This window comes from Babylonia areolata, chromosome 34 (assembly GCF_041734735.1).
Source record: "Babylonia areolata isolate BAREFJ2019XMU chromosome 34, ASM4173473v1, whole genome shotgun sequence".
Taxonomy (NCBI): domain Eukaryota; kingdom Metazoa; phylum Mollusca; class Gastropoda; order Neogastropoda; family Buccinidae; genus Babylonia; species Babylonia areolata.
The window spans coordinates 3,173,586-3,187,517 of NC_134909.1; the positions used below are offsets into that span (position 1 = coordinate 3,173,586).

General features: G+C 45.5%; 1 protein-coding gene across 1 annotated transcript in view; it reads right to left on the reverse strand.

Annotated features, from left to right (window-relative positions):
* Positions 1 to 13,932, reverse strand: part of LOC143277664 (glutathione hydrolase 1 proenzyme-like) — a 74,145-nt gene that overhangs the window by 44,479 nt on the left and 15,734 nt on the right. The window contains exon 2 of the mRNA XM_076582572.1: positions 1,136 to 1,306. Coding sequence (XP_076438687.1) covers positions 1,136 to 1,306 — 171 coding nt within the window. The remainder of the gene's footprint in view (positions 1 to 1,135; positions 1,307 to 13,932) is intronic.

A 13,932-nucleotide genomic window follows, 5' to 3' on the forward strand; every position in this document is an offset into this window, starting at 1 on the left:
CATAGGTACACACACACACAGGTACACACACAGAGACACAGGTACACACACACACAGGTACACACACACACAGACACAGGTACATATACACAGGTACACACACACACACACACACACACACACACACACACACAGGTACACACACAAACACACACAGGTACACACACACAGACACACAGGTGCTCACACACACAGACACATAGGTACACACACACACAGGTACACACACACAGATACACATGTACACATTCACATATTATCTTGATCCCGCTCACATCCCATCATATGGTCCAGTCCACTCACATCCCATCACCCCCTGACATGGTCCAGTCCACTCACATCCCATCACCACATGACATGGTCCAGTCCACTCACATCCCATCACCACATGACATGGTCCAGTCCACTCACATCCCATCACCACATGACATGGTCCAGTCCACTCACATCCCATCACCCCCTGACATGGTCCAGTCCACTCACATCCCATCACCCCCTGACATGGTCCAGTCCACTCACATCCCATCACCACATGACATGGTCCAGTCCACTCACATCCCATCACTCCCTGACATGGTCCAGTCCACTCACATACCATCACCCCCTGACATGGTCCAGTCCACCCACATCCCATCACCTCCACACATGGTCCAGTCCACCCACATCCCATCACCCCCACACATGGTCCAGTCCATTCACATCCCATCACATGGTCAAGTCCACTCACATCCCATCACCCCCACACATGGTCCAGTCCATTCACATCCCATCACATGGTCAAGTCCACTCACATCCCATCACCCCCACACATGGTCCAGTCCACCCACATCCCATCACCTCCACACATGGTCCAGTCCACCCACATCCCATCACCCCCGCACATGGTCCAGTCCATTCACATCCCATCACATGGTCCAGTCCACTCACATCCTATCACCCCCACACACGGTCCAGTCCACTCACATCCCATCACATGGTCCAGTCCACTCACATCCCATCACCCCCACACACGGTCCAGTCCACTCACATCCCATCACCCCCACACACGGTCCAGTCCACTCACATCCCATCACCCCCACACACGGTCCAGTCCACTCACATCCCATCACCCCCACACACGGTCCAGTCCACTCACTTGCCGATCTCTGAGCACTGAGCTACATCCGAAGCCACAGCCGCGTGAGGGTACTCGTGCACCGTGGGCCCATCCTCACCGGAGTGGGCGTTCCTCCCAGCGACATACAGCCCCACCACCGTGCCCCCGAAGGCCACAAGCAGCACCAACACCACACACACCAGACGTCGCCTGCACAGCAACCACGTCATCAAAGTCTGCTTTCAAAATAGTTCAATCTTTAAAAAAGACAAGAAAAAAAAAAGACATGCTTCTTCTTCCTCTTCTTCGTTCGTGGGCTGCTACTCCCACGTTCACTCGTATGTACACGAGTGGGCGTTTACGTGTATGACCGTTTTTACCCCGCCATCTATGCAGCCATACTCCGTTTTCAGGGGGGTGCATGCTGGGAATGTTCTTGTTTCCATAACCCACCGAACGCTGACAAGGATTACAGGATCTTCAACGTGCGTATATGATTTCCTGCTTGCAGTATACACACGAAGGGGGTTCAGGCACTAGCAGGTCTGCACGAATGTTGACCTGGGAGATCGGAAAAATCTCCATCCTTTACCCACCAGGCGCTGTCACCGAGATTCGAACCCGGTACCTCACACTGAAAGTCCAACGCTTTAACCATTCGGCTACTGCGCTCGTGAAATTAAAAAGGAAAAAAAAGACTCTTCGAATGGGGGTGCCCCAGCAGAATCCGTAATGCATTGGACTTCTGATCCAGGGTTTGAGGGCCTGTTTCAGCATGGTACTGTGTCCTTGGGAACGGCAGCTTACTCTGGCTTTCTTCGTTCGCACCAAGAATGTGAACGGGTACATGACATTGGTTACGGAAGGTTTAAACGGGTGGACTAAAGGAGAGGATTATGCCTGCCTTCCTGTTTTGAGCACAAGATGTAGTGTTGTGAAATCTTCCTTTCTTTGCGAATTTTAAACCTTAAAAGACATTTGTCTTGTAATGCCGGAAGGTGCAGAATAAAAACCTCTGCAAACTCATTCAGATTCGTGTGTTTGTATAAGCGAGCGTGGCTCCTACAAGCAAGCAAAGCAAGCAGCAGTCACAACAGCAAGTGCGACGCTAACAACACAGTGTACACAACAGCAGACATGAAGTCACTGCATTGATGGCCGTAGTTGTCTAAGGGGTCTTTAACTTCCTTTCTTTTTCAAACAAAACAAGGTACAACACAAACGTAAACAAAAAGAGGCGATGTAAAACATCACAAAACATTAAACTCAGTAAAATAACTTATCATTCTTATTGCTTATAGTACAGCTGATTAAACTCAGTAAAATAACTTATCATTCTTATTGCTTATAGTACAGCTGATTAAACTCAGTAAAATAACTCATCATTCTTATTGCTTATAGCCCAGCTGACCACACAGGGCCATATCAGGACTGTCAAACCATACAGATGCTTAACCGCGTCAACACAAAACTGTCACATTTACAACAACAAAAAAACACTAAGACATACCCACAAAACACAGTTCATGACACAGCATGCCAACCAGTTAGCTCCTTACGGCAAATAAGACCAGGCCATGCTGAGGACGCCAGCCATTCCGCTTAATATATCATCCCCTGATTACAAAAAATCGTGAAAAAGGAAGAAAAAAACAACAATACTTCAAAGCCAAACAAAAAATACATAAAAAGGCCGTATAGGTAAATAACACTGCAGAATGGTTAGCTAGTGCCCATCCCAGTGTTTACATCTCACTTCCTGAGCAAAACAGCAGAGATAGTATATCATTCACTGTGGAAAAGAGAGGGAAAAAAAAGTTCAAGGCTTGTTTGAAAAAAGAAAGGGGAATGGACTGGGAAGGCAGAAAAGGGAGACAACAGTGAAGAAAGAAAGGGGAATGGACTGGGAAGGCAGAAAAGGGAGACAACAGTGAAAAAAGAAAGGGGAATGGACTGGGAAGGCAGAAAAGGGAGACAACAGTGAAGAAAGAAAGGGGAGTGGACTGGGAAGGCAGAAAAGGGAGACAACAGTGAAGAAAGAAAGGGGAGTGGACTGGGAAGGCAGAAAAGGGAGACAACAGTGAAGACAGAAAAAAGGCAGAAAGAAAGAGAGTGACAGAAAAGAGGAAATTTCTAGCGCAGAATTTCCAGAAGGCGGGGATGCTATTTATACTGAAAGACTCCCGGCATCCCCACAGGGGAGTAAAATAACTAGTGCTAACTAGTGCTGTATCAATATATGACAGCCAAAATTTGGCGAAGTAAAACATCACAACTATATTGAGCTCAGTAAAACAACTGGCGCTATTATGACAGCCATAAGATGACGACGTAAGCAAGCAGTACGATAGACCTTCTGACCCACACACATGTGAACAAACCAAACCGAATCATTCTTTAAGCTAGCTGAAGAGAACCGAAAAGAATGCTAAAAAGACAAAATTAATTCACCCAATCTCACTCAGTCCACAAATTTGAATCAAGTTGCAGATATGTGAAAAGACAAATCCACTCACTTCCCACACGTCCACGTACACAAATATAAATCATTGTGGTGAAAACTGAAAATAATATAAAAAGACTCACATCTCACTTGCTTCAAGTAAAATCAAAATCAGTTTAAAAATATTGATGGAAAATAATGTAACGAGACCAGTTCACCCACATGTTTCAATCCCTGTGAAATCGAAATCAAGTTACCAATACTGATATCAGGTGGACAACTAAATTGACCATGCTAACCCATCAAGTGATCAACCAGATTATCAGGACAAGTTCTTCTTTCTCTTCTTTTTCTTTTTTTCCCTTTAACCCGGTTGAACTGTTGAACTGGTGGAAAACAGTGGAGAGAAACCTAATACTTGTCAACAGACGATAGGGTGACACCAGCAAACAGTGGAGAGAGACCTCAGACATGTCGACAGACGATGGGGTGACACCAGCAAACAGTGGAGAGAAACCTAATGCTTGTCGACAGACGATAGGGTGACACCAGCAAACAGTGGAGAGATACCTAATACTTGTCAACAGACGATAGGGTGACACCAGCAAACAGTGGAGAGAAACCTAATACTTGTCGACAGACGATAGGGTGACACCAGCAAACAGTGGAGAGAAACCTAATACTTGTCGACAGACGATAGGGTGACACCAGCAAACAGTGGAGAGAAACCTAATACTTGTCAACAGACGATAGGGTGACACCAGCAAACAGTGGAGAGAAACCTAATACTTGTCAACAGACGATAGGGTGACACCAGCAAACAGTGGAGAGAAACCTAATACTTGTCAACAGATGATAGGGTGACACCAGCAAACAGTGGAGAGAAACCTAATACTTGTCAACAGATGATAGGGTGACACCAGCAAACAGTGGAGAGAGACAGACATGTCGACAGACGATGGGGTGACACCAGCAAACAGTGGAGAGAGACCTCAGACATGTCAACAGACGATAGGGTGACACCAGCAAACAGTGGAGAGAGACAGACATGTCGACAGACGATAGGGTGACACCAGCAAACAGTGGAGAGAGACAGACATGTCGACAGACGATGGGGTGACACCAGCAAACAGTGGAGAGAGACCTCAGACATGTCGACAGACGATGGGGTGACACCAGCAAACAGTGGAGAGAGACAGACATGTCGACAGACGATGGGGTGACACCAGCAAACAGTGGAGAGAGTCAGACATGTCGACAGACGATGGGGTGACACCAGCAAACAGTGGAGAGAGACCTCGGACATGTCGACAGACGATGGGGTGACACCAGCAAACAGTGGAGAGAGACCTCAGACATGTCGACAGACGATGGGGTGACACCAGCAAACAGTGGAGAGAGACCTCGGACATGTCGACAGACGATGGGGTGACACCAGCAAACAGTGGAGACAGACCTCAGACATGTCAACAGATGATAGGGTGACACCAGCAAACAGTGGAGAGAGACCTCAGACATGTCGACAGACGATGGGGTGACACCAGCAAACAGTGGAGACAGACCTCAGACATGTCGACAGACGATGGGGTGACACCAGCAAACAGTGGAGAGAGACAGACATGTCGACAGACGATGGGGTGACACCAGCAAACAGTGGAGACAGACCTCGGACATGTCGACAGACGATGGGGTGACACCAGTAAACAGTGGAGACAGACCTCAGACATGTCAACAGATGATAGGGTGACACCAGCAAACAGTGGAGAGAGACCTCAGACATGTCGACAGACGATGGGGTGACACCAGCAAACAGTGGAGAGAGACCTCGGACATGTCGACAGACGATGGGGTGACACCAGCAAACGGTGGAGAGAGACAGACATGTCGACAGACGATGGGGTGACACCAGCAAACAGTGGAGAGAGACCTCAGACATGTCGACAGACGATGGGGTGACACCAGCAAACAGTGGAGAGAGACCTCAGACATGTCGACAGACGATGGGGTGACACCAGCAAACGGTGGAGAGAGACAGACATGTCGACAGACGATGGGGTGACACCAGCAAACAGTGGAGACAGACCTCAGATATGTCAACAGATGATAGGGTGACACCAGCAAACAGTGGAGAGAGACAGACATGTCGACAGACGATGGGGTGACACCAGCAAACAGTGGAGACAGACCCCAGACATGTCGACAGACGATGGGGTGACACCAGCAAACAGTGGAGACAGACCTCGACATGTCGACAGACGATGGGGTGACACCAGCAAACTGTGGAGACAGACCTCAGACATGTCGACAGACGATGGTGTGACACCAGCAAACAGTGGAGAGACAGACGTGTTGGCAATGGGGTGACACTAGCAAACTGAGGACCATGGACTATGTATAGATTAACCACCTCATGTGTCAAAGATGCAGGAACATCTAATTAACAGCGACTTTTGACACATCAGTTGCATTGCATCACATTACGTTTTTGTCACATCATGTTTCTTGGTGTGAAATTCGGGCTTCTCTCCTCAGAGAGCGCGTCGCTGCGGTGCGGTCATCCACGCACACACATATATCATCTCTCTCTTTATCTTTTTTTTCACTCTTTTTTTTCCCTGCCTGCAAGTGTATTTGTTTCCCTATCAAAGAGGATTTCCCTGCAGAATTTTGCCAGTGACAACCCTTTTGCAGCCCTGAGTTCTTTTACGTGCGCTAAGTGCAAATACCAGTACTCACCCCATCATACAGGGAAACGACCGGACAAAAAGCACCACTACAATCTACACGTGCTGCAGCTTTGCTAGCAATATATATAGGCAGAGAGCAGCAAGGCATGACCTCCTGTCGATTAGCGGAAAGCGCATGGCAGCAGCTGTTATCTGCAATGGTGCCTGAGCCCTTTATTCGCACAACAAAACCACTGTGTATACCAGCAAAGGCAAACATTTAATCTAGTGACCATGACATCAGGCCATATTACTACTGCCAGCTTGTGTATACCAGCAAAGGCAAACATTTAATCTAGTGACCATGACATCAGGCCATATTGCTACTGCCAGCTTGTGTATAACAGCAAAGGCAAACATTTAATCAATTGACCATGACATCAGGCCATATTACTACTGCCAGCTTGTGTATAACAGTGAAGGCAAACATTTAATCTAGTGACCATGACAAAAGGCCATATTGCTACTGCCAGCTTGTGTATACCAGCAAAGGCAAACATTTAATCTAGTGACCATGACATCAGGCCATATTACTACTGCCAGGTTGTGTATACCAGCAAGGCAAACATTTAATCTAGTGACCATGACATCAGGTCATATTACTACTGCCAGCTTGTGTATATCAGCAAAGGCAAACATTTAATAACTGTGGCACCAGGACTTAACCCACAAAGTGGTATTACTACTGCCAGCTTGTGTGGAACAGCAACGGCTGGCGCAGAATAACTATAGCATCATAACTTAACCCACAAAGTGGTATTACTTCTGCCAGCTTGTGCCTTTTGTATGTGTCGTCATTTGCTATCTACGTGGGTAAGAACGATGTGAGTCAAGCGGACTTTCGAGTGGCAGATGAGAGTGAGTTTAATCAAACTGTGGTGAACAAGGCCTAGGGCATAATAATGTGTGTCGGGGGTGGGTGGGGGGTTGGGGTGTCAGGAGGGAAGAGAGAGAGAGAACGAACGAACGAACTTTTGAGAGGGTAAAGGAATAAGCACAAATACTTTTCTATATCCAGTCCCTCGTCAAAACTGAAAAAAAAAATCACTTTTGTGAAAAACAACAAAATAATGTGAGCATGAACATCAAACAATTCACACACGTGTGAGAGAGAGAGAGAGATGGAAGGAGACAGAGAATAGAATAGAACAGGCACGGCACATCGTGCCCGTCAGTCAATGGTCGGACCTCGCTTCACTGGCAATAGCGGCAGCCGAACGCGCCGTTGTGAGAAAAGGGAACTCATTTCATTGAAGAAACGCGTTGTTAAGAATTCCATTCGAAATCCCTGTGCTACTACATAGTTACCCAGTGTTAATCACTTGTCTTATTCTCACGCTTTCAGTCATAACAGACTGTTTTCATAGTTCACGTGCATGTCGTGGTCCTGTTTGTTTGGCAAAGTGAGAAGACGAAACGAACGGCAAATGAAGTAAACAAACGAAGGCTACTTTCATGTGACATCAAAGAGATTCAAATGTTTTTCCAATACAAACGTTCCGTATATTTCCTACGCATTTTCTCAAAACAGTCTTGTGCATATGCATAATATTTCGTGTATCATTTTCGCATGTAATTCTAGTTTTCTTCATTTGTTACTTCCACTATAATCAACGCTTAGAAAAAAAAATACAAGTGCTGCACTGCTTCACTTTGGTTAATTCAATGCATTTCACTCCCTACCAACGATATAAGGAAACATTTTACATCGATTGTATCTGTGCCAAAAAGCGTTCTTACCTTCTCTAGTCTGTCATCGTAAACAGATCGACCCAATTTCTGTTATCTATCTATGTCGTTAACAGATCGATTCAATTTCTGTTATATATCTGTAGCCGTGTTACCTGAACCGAGTGGTTATTCAAGGGTACGGTACAAAAGAACTAAACTAAATGATGATTTACTGTATTAAAGGATAGACAAGAATTCCCGCGCACAGGCCAGGAACATATAGAGACCAGTCACAAAAGGGGTTTTTCTATTGTTTTCTTTACAATAGTTATGTAGATGAGAAGAAGACCTAAGAAGATATAAGAAGAGAAGACATAAGAAGAGAAGACAATGAGAGAGAAGAATAGAAGAAGATATAAGAAGAGAAGAACTAAGAGAAGATATAAGAAGAGAAGACAGTGCAGCAATACGTAGCAAGATGTCAGCCGTTGTGGGAACACACTGCTCGTGACAGCAAGAGAGAAAGAGAGCAGGCTCTGGCCACGGGCTGGCTCAGGTATGAAGTGACCACTCATCACTCACTGTGCCAATTTATGCAAGTTAAGCGGACTGCAAAGACAATCACGTGTGCTGCAAAGCAGATTGGTCAAATCAGGCCAAATCCGACGACAACTGTGTTTCTTACAAGGTGTTCAGTGACAGATTTCTAAATGATTCCTGAACCAATTTACGTTAAGTTGCAAAAGAAAGAGTTCAACTCCTACTTTCTAATGAGTATAAAATGAAATGTTGATTATTTACTATGAATTTATAATCTTAATTTAAGTCACCTGAACAGGGTCAGTTTTAACGAGCTCCTCGCTGAAAATTACAAACTGAGTTAAATTATTTTAACGCAGGCAAACATAAATGGAATAGATTTAAAGATGGAATTGCGACGATTCTGCCAGTACATAATACTTGTAGTTTACTGATCTGACAAAAGAGATATTAATTAAATACAGTGGAGCAGAAACACAAGTTTCGCTCAGCCAATGACGTGCCGTGACACTGGTCGAACAGCGAGTGTGTGTCGAGAAGGACAGAATGACGTAAGCTCAGCGTCAGCTGAAATCTTTAGACTGACGAACGATTAACTGAAATCGAACAGCTTCTAACTGCTTTAAGGGTGTGCGTAAGCACAACAAATATAACATTACAGTGAACGATACCGACACTAAAATTAATACATGTTCGGAGCAGTGTAGAATGGGCATGGGTTATTCAAATTTGGAATGGCGTCGTGCTATGCCTGAGTCATTGAAAGACAGCGGGTAGGCTGTGACTACAAAAATGGCGTCTGCTACAGCTCAGCTTTCGGCTTGCGCTGTGAATTGAACTAAGGTTATTTGCAGCCAGTTAAGCACTTGGCTACATATCTATGTCGTTAACAGATTGATCCAGTTTCTGTTACATATCTATGTGTTGCGTTCCCTCGCTGGTCATTGTCATTAATGTTTCTTGCGTCTCAAACAAAATAAAATTCTGAACAGAATCACATCTCAGTTTAGCTGTTAACTTTCGCTCCGGCTTCCAGTTAATGTTAGTTATGGTTGCCACTTTTTAGCTGATGTCAAAATTACTATTTCTGTGTTCAGTGTCCTATTTGTCTTGAAAACACAATTGTGGAGAGAAAAAAAAAATAGGCAAGTATTTCCCCATAGACTAATCAGAACACATACTCCCTCAGGTGCCGAAGAAATTTGAAAAATGTTCTATTCCTTGCTCATATTTCATTTCTATGGACAGGTCTGAACAAGCTCAGCCGGCCATCCTCAGTCAAATATCGCCACATACATCTACCTGTTATAAGAAAACGTGAAAGAAACTGTTATGACTTCTCTCCGTTCATTCCCTTTGTTCGGGAAATCCCACAGTAAGAAGTAACCTACCACTGCCAGTTTGTCACTGTGTGTCCCACAGTAAGAAGTAACCTACCACTGCCAGTTTGTCACTGGGTGTCCCACAGTAAGAAGTAACCTACCACTGCCAGTTTGTCACTGGGTCTCCCACGGTCAGAAGTAACCTACCACTGCCAGTTTGTCACTGGGTGTCCCACAGTAAGAAGTAACCTACCACTGCCAGTTTGTCACTGGGTCTCCCACGGTCAGAAGTAACCTACCACTGCCAGTTTGTCACTGTGTGTCCCACAGTAAGAAGTAACCTACCACTGCCAGTTTGTCACTGGGTGTCCCACAGTAAGAAGTAACCTACCACTGCCAGTTTGTCACTGGGTGTCCCACAGTAAGAAGTAACCTACCACTGCCAGTTTGTCACTGGGTGTCCCACAGTAAGAAGTAACCTACCACTGCCAGTTTGTCACTGGGTGTCCCACAGTAAGAAGTAACCTACCACTGCCAGTTTGTCACTGGGTGTCCCACAGTAAGAAGTAACCTACCACTGCCAGTTTGTCACTGGGTGTCCCACAGTAAGAAGTAACCTACCACTGCCAGTTTGTCACTGGGTGTCCCACAGTAAGAAGTAACCTACCACTGCCAGTTTGTCACTGTGTGTCCCACAGTAAGAAGTAACCTACCACTGCCAGTTTGTCACTGGGTGTCCCACAGTAAGAAGTAACCTACCACTGCCAGTTTGTCACTGTGTGTCCCACAGTAAGAAGTAACCTACCACTGCCAGTTTGTCACTGTGTGTCCCACAGTAAGAAATAACCTACCACTGCCAGTTTGTCACTGGGTGTCCCACAGTAAGAAGTAACCTACCACTGCCAGTTTGTCACTGGGTGTCCCACAGTAAGAAGTAACCTACCACTGCCAGGTTGTCACTGGGTCTCAGTCAGTTGTGATGGTCCTGTTAACCCCCACCCCTTGGTCACGGTTTGTGACTAGCAGGGTAGCCATGTGTGCTGGAACATGGCAAGGTAAGCATTTCACCTGTCTATGTGTCGTAGTGGAGCTGGTCTTTGCTGACTCAGGCTGCGATCGTCGCGAGGCTCGCTTGGGAACTTCTGTCTCTCCCGTCTTCTGCAGTACATCTTGTCATTCCCTGCTTAGAGATTTGGTGCCGACAGTCTCATGGTCATTTTTCTGGTTCCACAGCCCTCCCGCCCTCCCTGCTTCCATATATCAAATGCCTAAGGTACTCTCATCTGTCCACCCGATTGTGTGCAAATGTGTTTGTAATGTTGCTACGATGTATTAGTCGGTCCACAAACTACAGTTTCTGGTTTTCACATGGTTACATCTATCCAGGGCTGAGCCTTGGAAGCCCTTCTACTGTTTCAAATACTACTACTACTACTACGCTAGTTATGGGCGCACAGAAAAATGTTACGTTCCTACTAGGAGACTCCGGTAAAATAACAACAACAACAACAACAAACAACAAACAAAAAAAAAAAACTCAATACGAGAAGTCGTCAAAACAGCCCACAGGTCCAACACAGGACTAAGCACTGGCGGTCGCGTAAATCAAAGAGTGCTCATTCTATGCATATTCTATTGGTCTTTCTCGCTTCTTTCTCAATGCCTTCTACAATGTGCGGAATTAAAAATGGAAGCCCGTGACTTCATGGAGAGTAACTGGATCCTGCACCGGCAGCCATGGCTTTATAAATATATTGGACCGGTCCTTTCTCTTGCTGACTGCGTCACAGCTTGAGGCGGGCGCGAAGCGCGCGGCAGCCATTGTCATAATAATAATAATGGATACTTATATAGCACACTTTCCAGAAATCTGCTCTAGGTGCTTTACAAGAACACTTTTGTTAACATGAAACATTACATCTATGTTACATACACACACCAAAATGTGACTACACACACACACACACACACACACACACACACACACACACACACTGCATACATACATTTTAACATACATGTGTATCTAACAGCTACACTAACACATACACACACACAGGCAGGCACAAACTTACATAAACACACGCACACACAATACTTATTGCTGAGGGAAAAGGTGAGTTTTGAGACGAGATTTAAAAGATGCGAGGGAATCAGAATGACGGAGGTTATCAGGGAGCTTGTTCCACGTCTTTGGCGATTGAAAAGAAAACGATCTGTGTCCATAGGTCTTACTTCAGACGTGAGGTATCCTGAGAAGTCGAGTATCACAGGAAGAACGGAGCTGGCGAGACGGGGTATAGATATGGAGAAGTTCAGAAAGATACTTGGGGCCAGATCCGTTGACTGCAGAAAAGGTCAGAGTGGATAGCTTATAGTCTATTCGATCAGAAACAGGCAACCAGTGGAGAGACTGAAGGAGAGGAGAAACATGGTCAAATTTAGAAGCTCTGCAAATGAGTCTGGCAGCGTTATTCTGAATTCGTTGGAGTCTGTCTAACAGATATTTGGGAAGGCCGGCCAAAAGAGAATTGCAGTAATCCAATCTTGAGAGAACCAGAGAGCATACAAGTGTCTTGGTTGCATCGGCTGAGAGATAGTGGCGGATAGAGCTGATTCTACGCAGTTCCAAATAGGCAACTTTACAGATATTCGAAATGTGCTGTTGGAAGGAAAGAGACTGGTCTAGGATTACACCAAGACTGCGAACAGAAGGAGAAAGTGAAACAGGTGTGCTGTTGATCAGAACAGAGTCAGGAAAGGAAGAATGTTGACGAAACTTCTTTGGACAGGTTATCATATATTCAGTCTTATCATCATATAGTTGCAGCTTGTTGAGAGTCATCCAGTCCTTTAGGCCAGCAATACACTCCTGTGTTTGTCACCAGTGCATCAAATTCAGCTATGGAAGCCGATTGACTCCCTAACTTCAGCGAGCGAGAAAGCCATGTTGTATCTTTTCTATGTTACTTTCTTTTCTCTTTTCTTTTCTTCCTCAGTATGTATGTCTTATGTGTATCTTAACCAAACAGTTGGTGTGGCCACTGTAAACTATTGTAAGGACAGTTCCAAATGTTAGTTGTAATTGTATCAGTTATATGAAACAAGTAACATTTTCATGTGCGCCTACGTGGTTTCCTGAAATAAACACGTCTTGTCTTGTCGAAAGAGCATCATAACATGTTGAGCTGTGCTGTGCTGTGCTGTGCTGTGCTGTGCTCTGTGTGTGTGTGTGTGTGTGTGTGTGTGTGTGTGTGTGTGTGTGTGTCTTTCTGTCTGTCTGACTGTCTGTTTTGTTGTTTGCTGTTAATGATAACTAAGTGAAAAGATTTAAGTGTTTCTTATATATCTTTAAGATATTCGAGCACTTGTTCTATGTATTGCTCATTGGAATTATTGTTCTGTAAAGTCGTCACAGCGAAATTCATTTGATTAGGTGCAGTGTAGGTAAACTTATTAGTATATTATTATATTAAATATTCAGGCCGAGTCCCCTCCCCCTCCCTTCAATCCCTCGAAAAAAAATCCCGAGCCGGTTCAGGATCTGAACTAATGGACACTCACTTCATAGTTAGGTGCTTAACCACTAGGCCACTACCCCACTGTGTATGATCGTGAGAGTTAGAGAAAACACCCCCAGTTCCACGGCCTTTCATGCCCTGTTTTCGTGGTGTCCTTAGTTTCGATTTCCCACCCCCCACCCCCATATTTTTGGTGAGTTTCTGACGTCGGAAGGTCAGCATGGGGCTGTCGTTGGAACGTGGTGGCGGTCTCCACTCCTCTGGGGACGCTCACTCAGTCTGACCATGCAATCATTGTTGGTAGCGAGCCTAGTAGCTGGTGTCCTGTATATGTTGAAGTCAGAACAGGAACTACTGAACACCACCAAAGTGACTCAGCGGCATTGCAGGGTCTCCTCTGGTGTGCGGCCTCCTGGCGACCTGACATCAACAGTTCCCTGTGGACTGCTGGTGCTGGGGCTGTGGCAGACAAACCTGGGTGTGGGAGACTCGGATGAGTGGCATGGGGCTGACGCTACACAAACTATTATGGCCTTGCTTCACAAATTCTCACAGACGTGCTTCACAGATTCTCAAAGATTTGCTTCACAAACTACCAGACAGATGTCCTTCA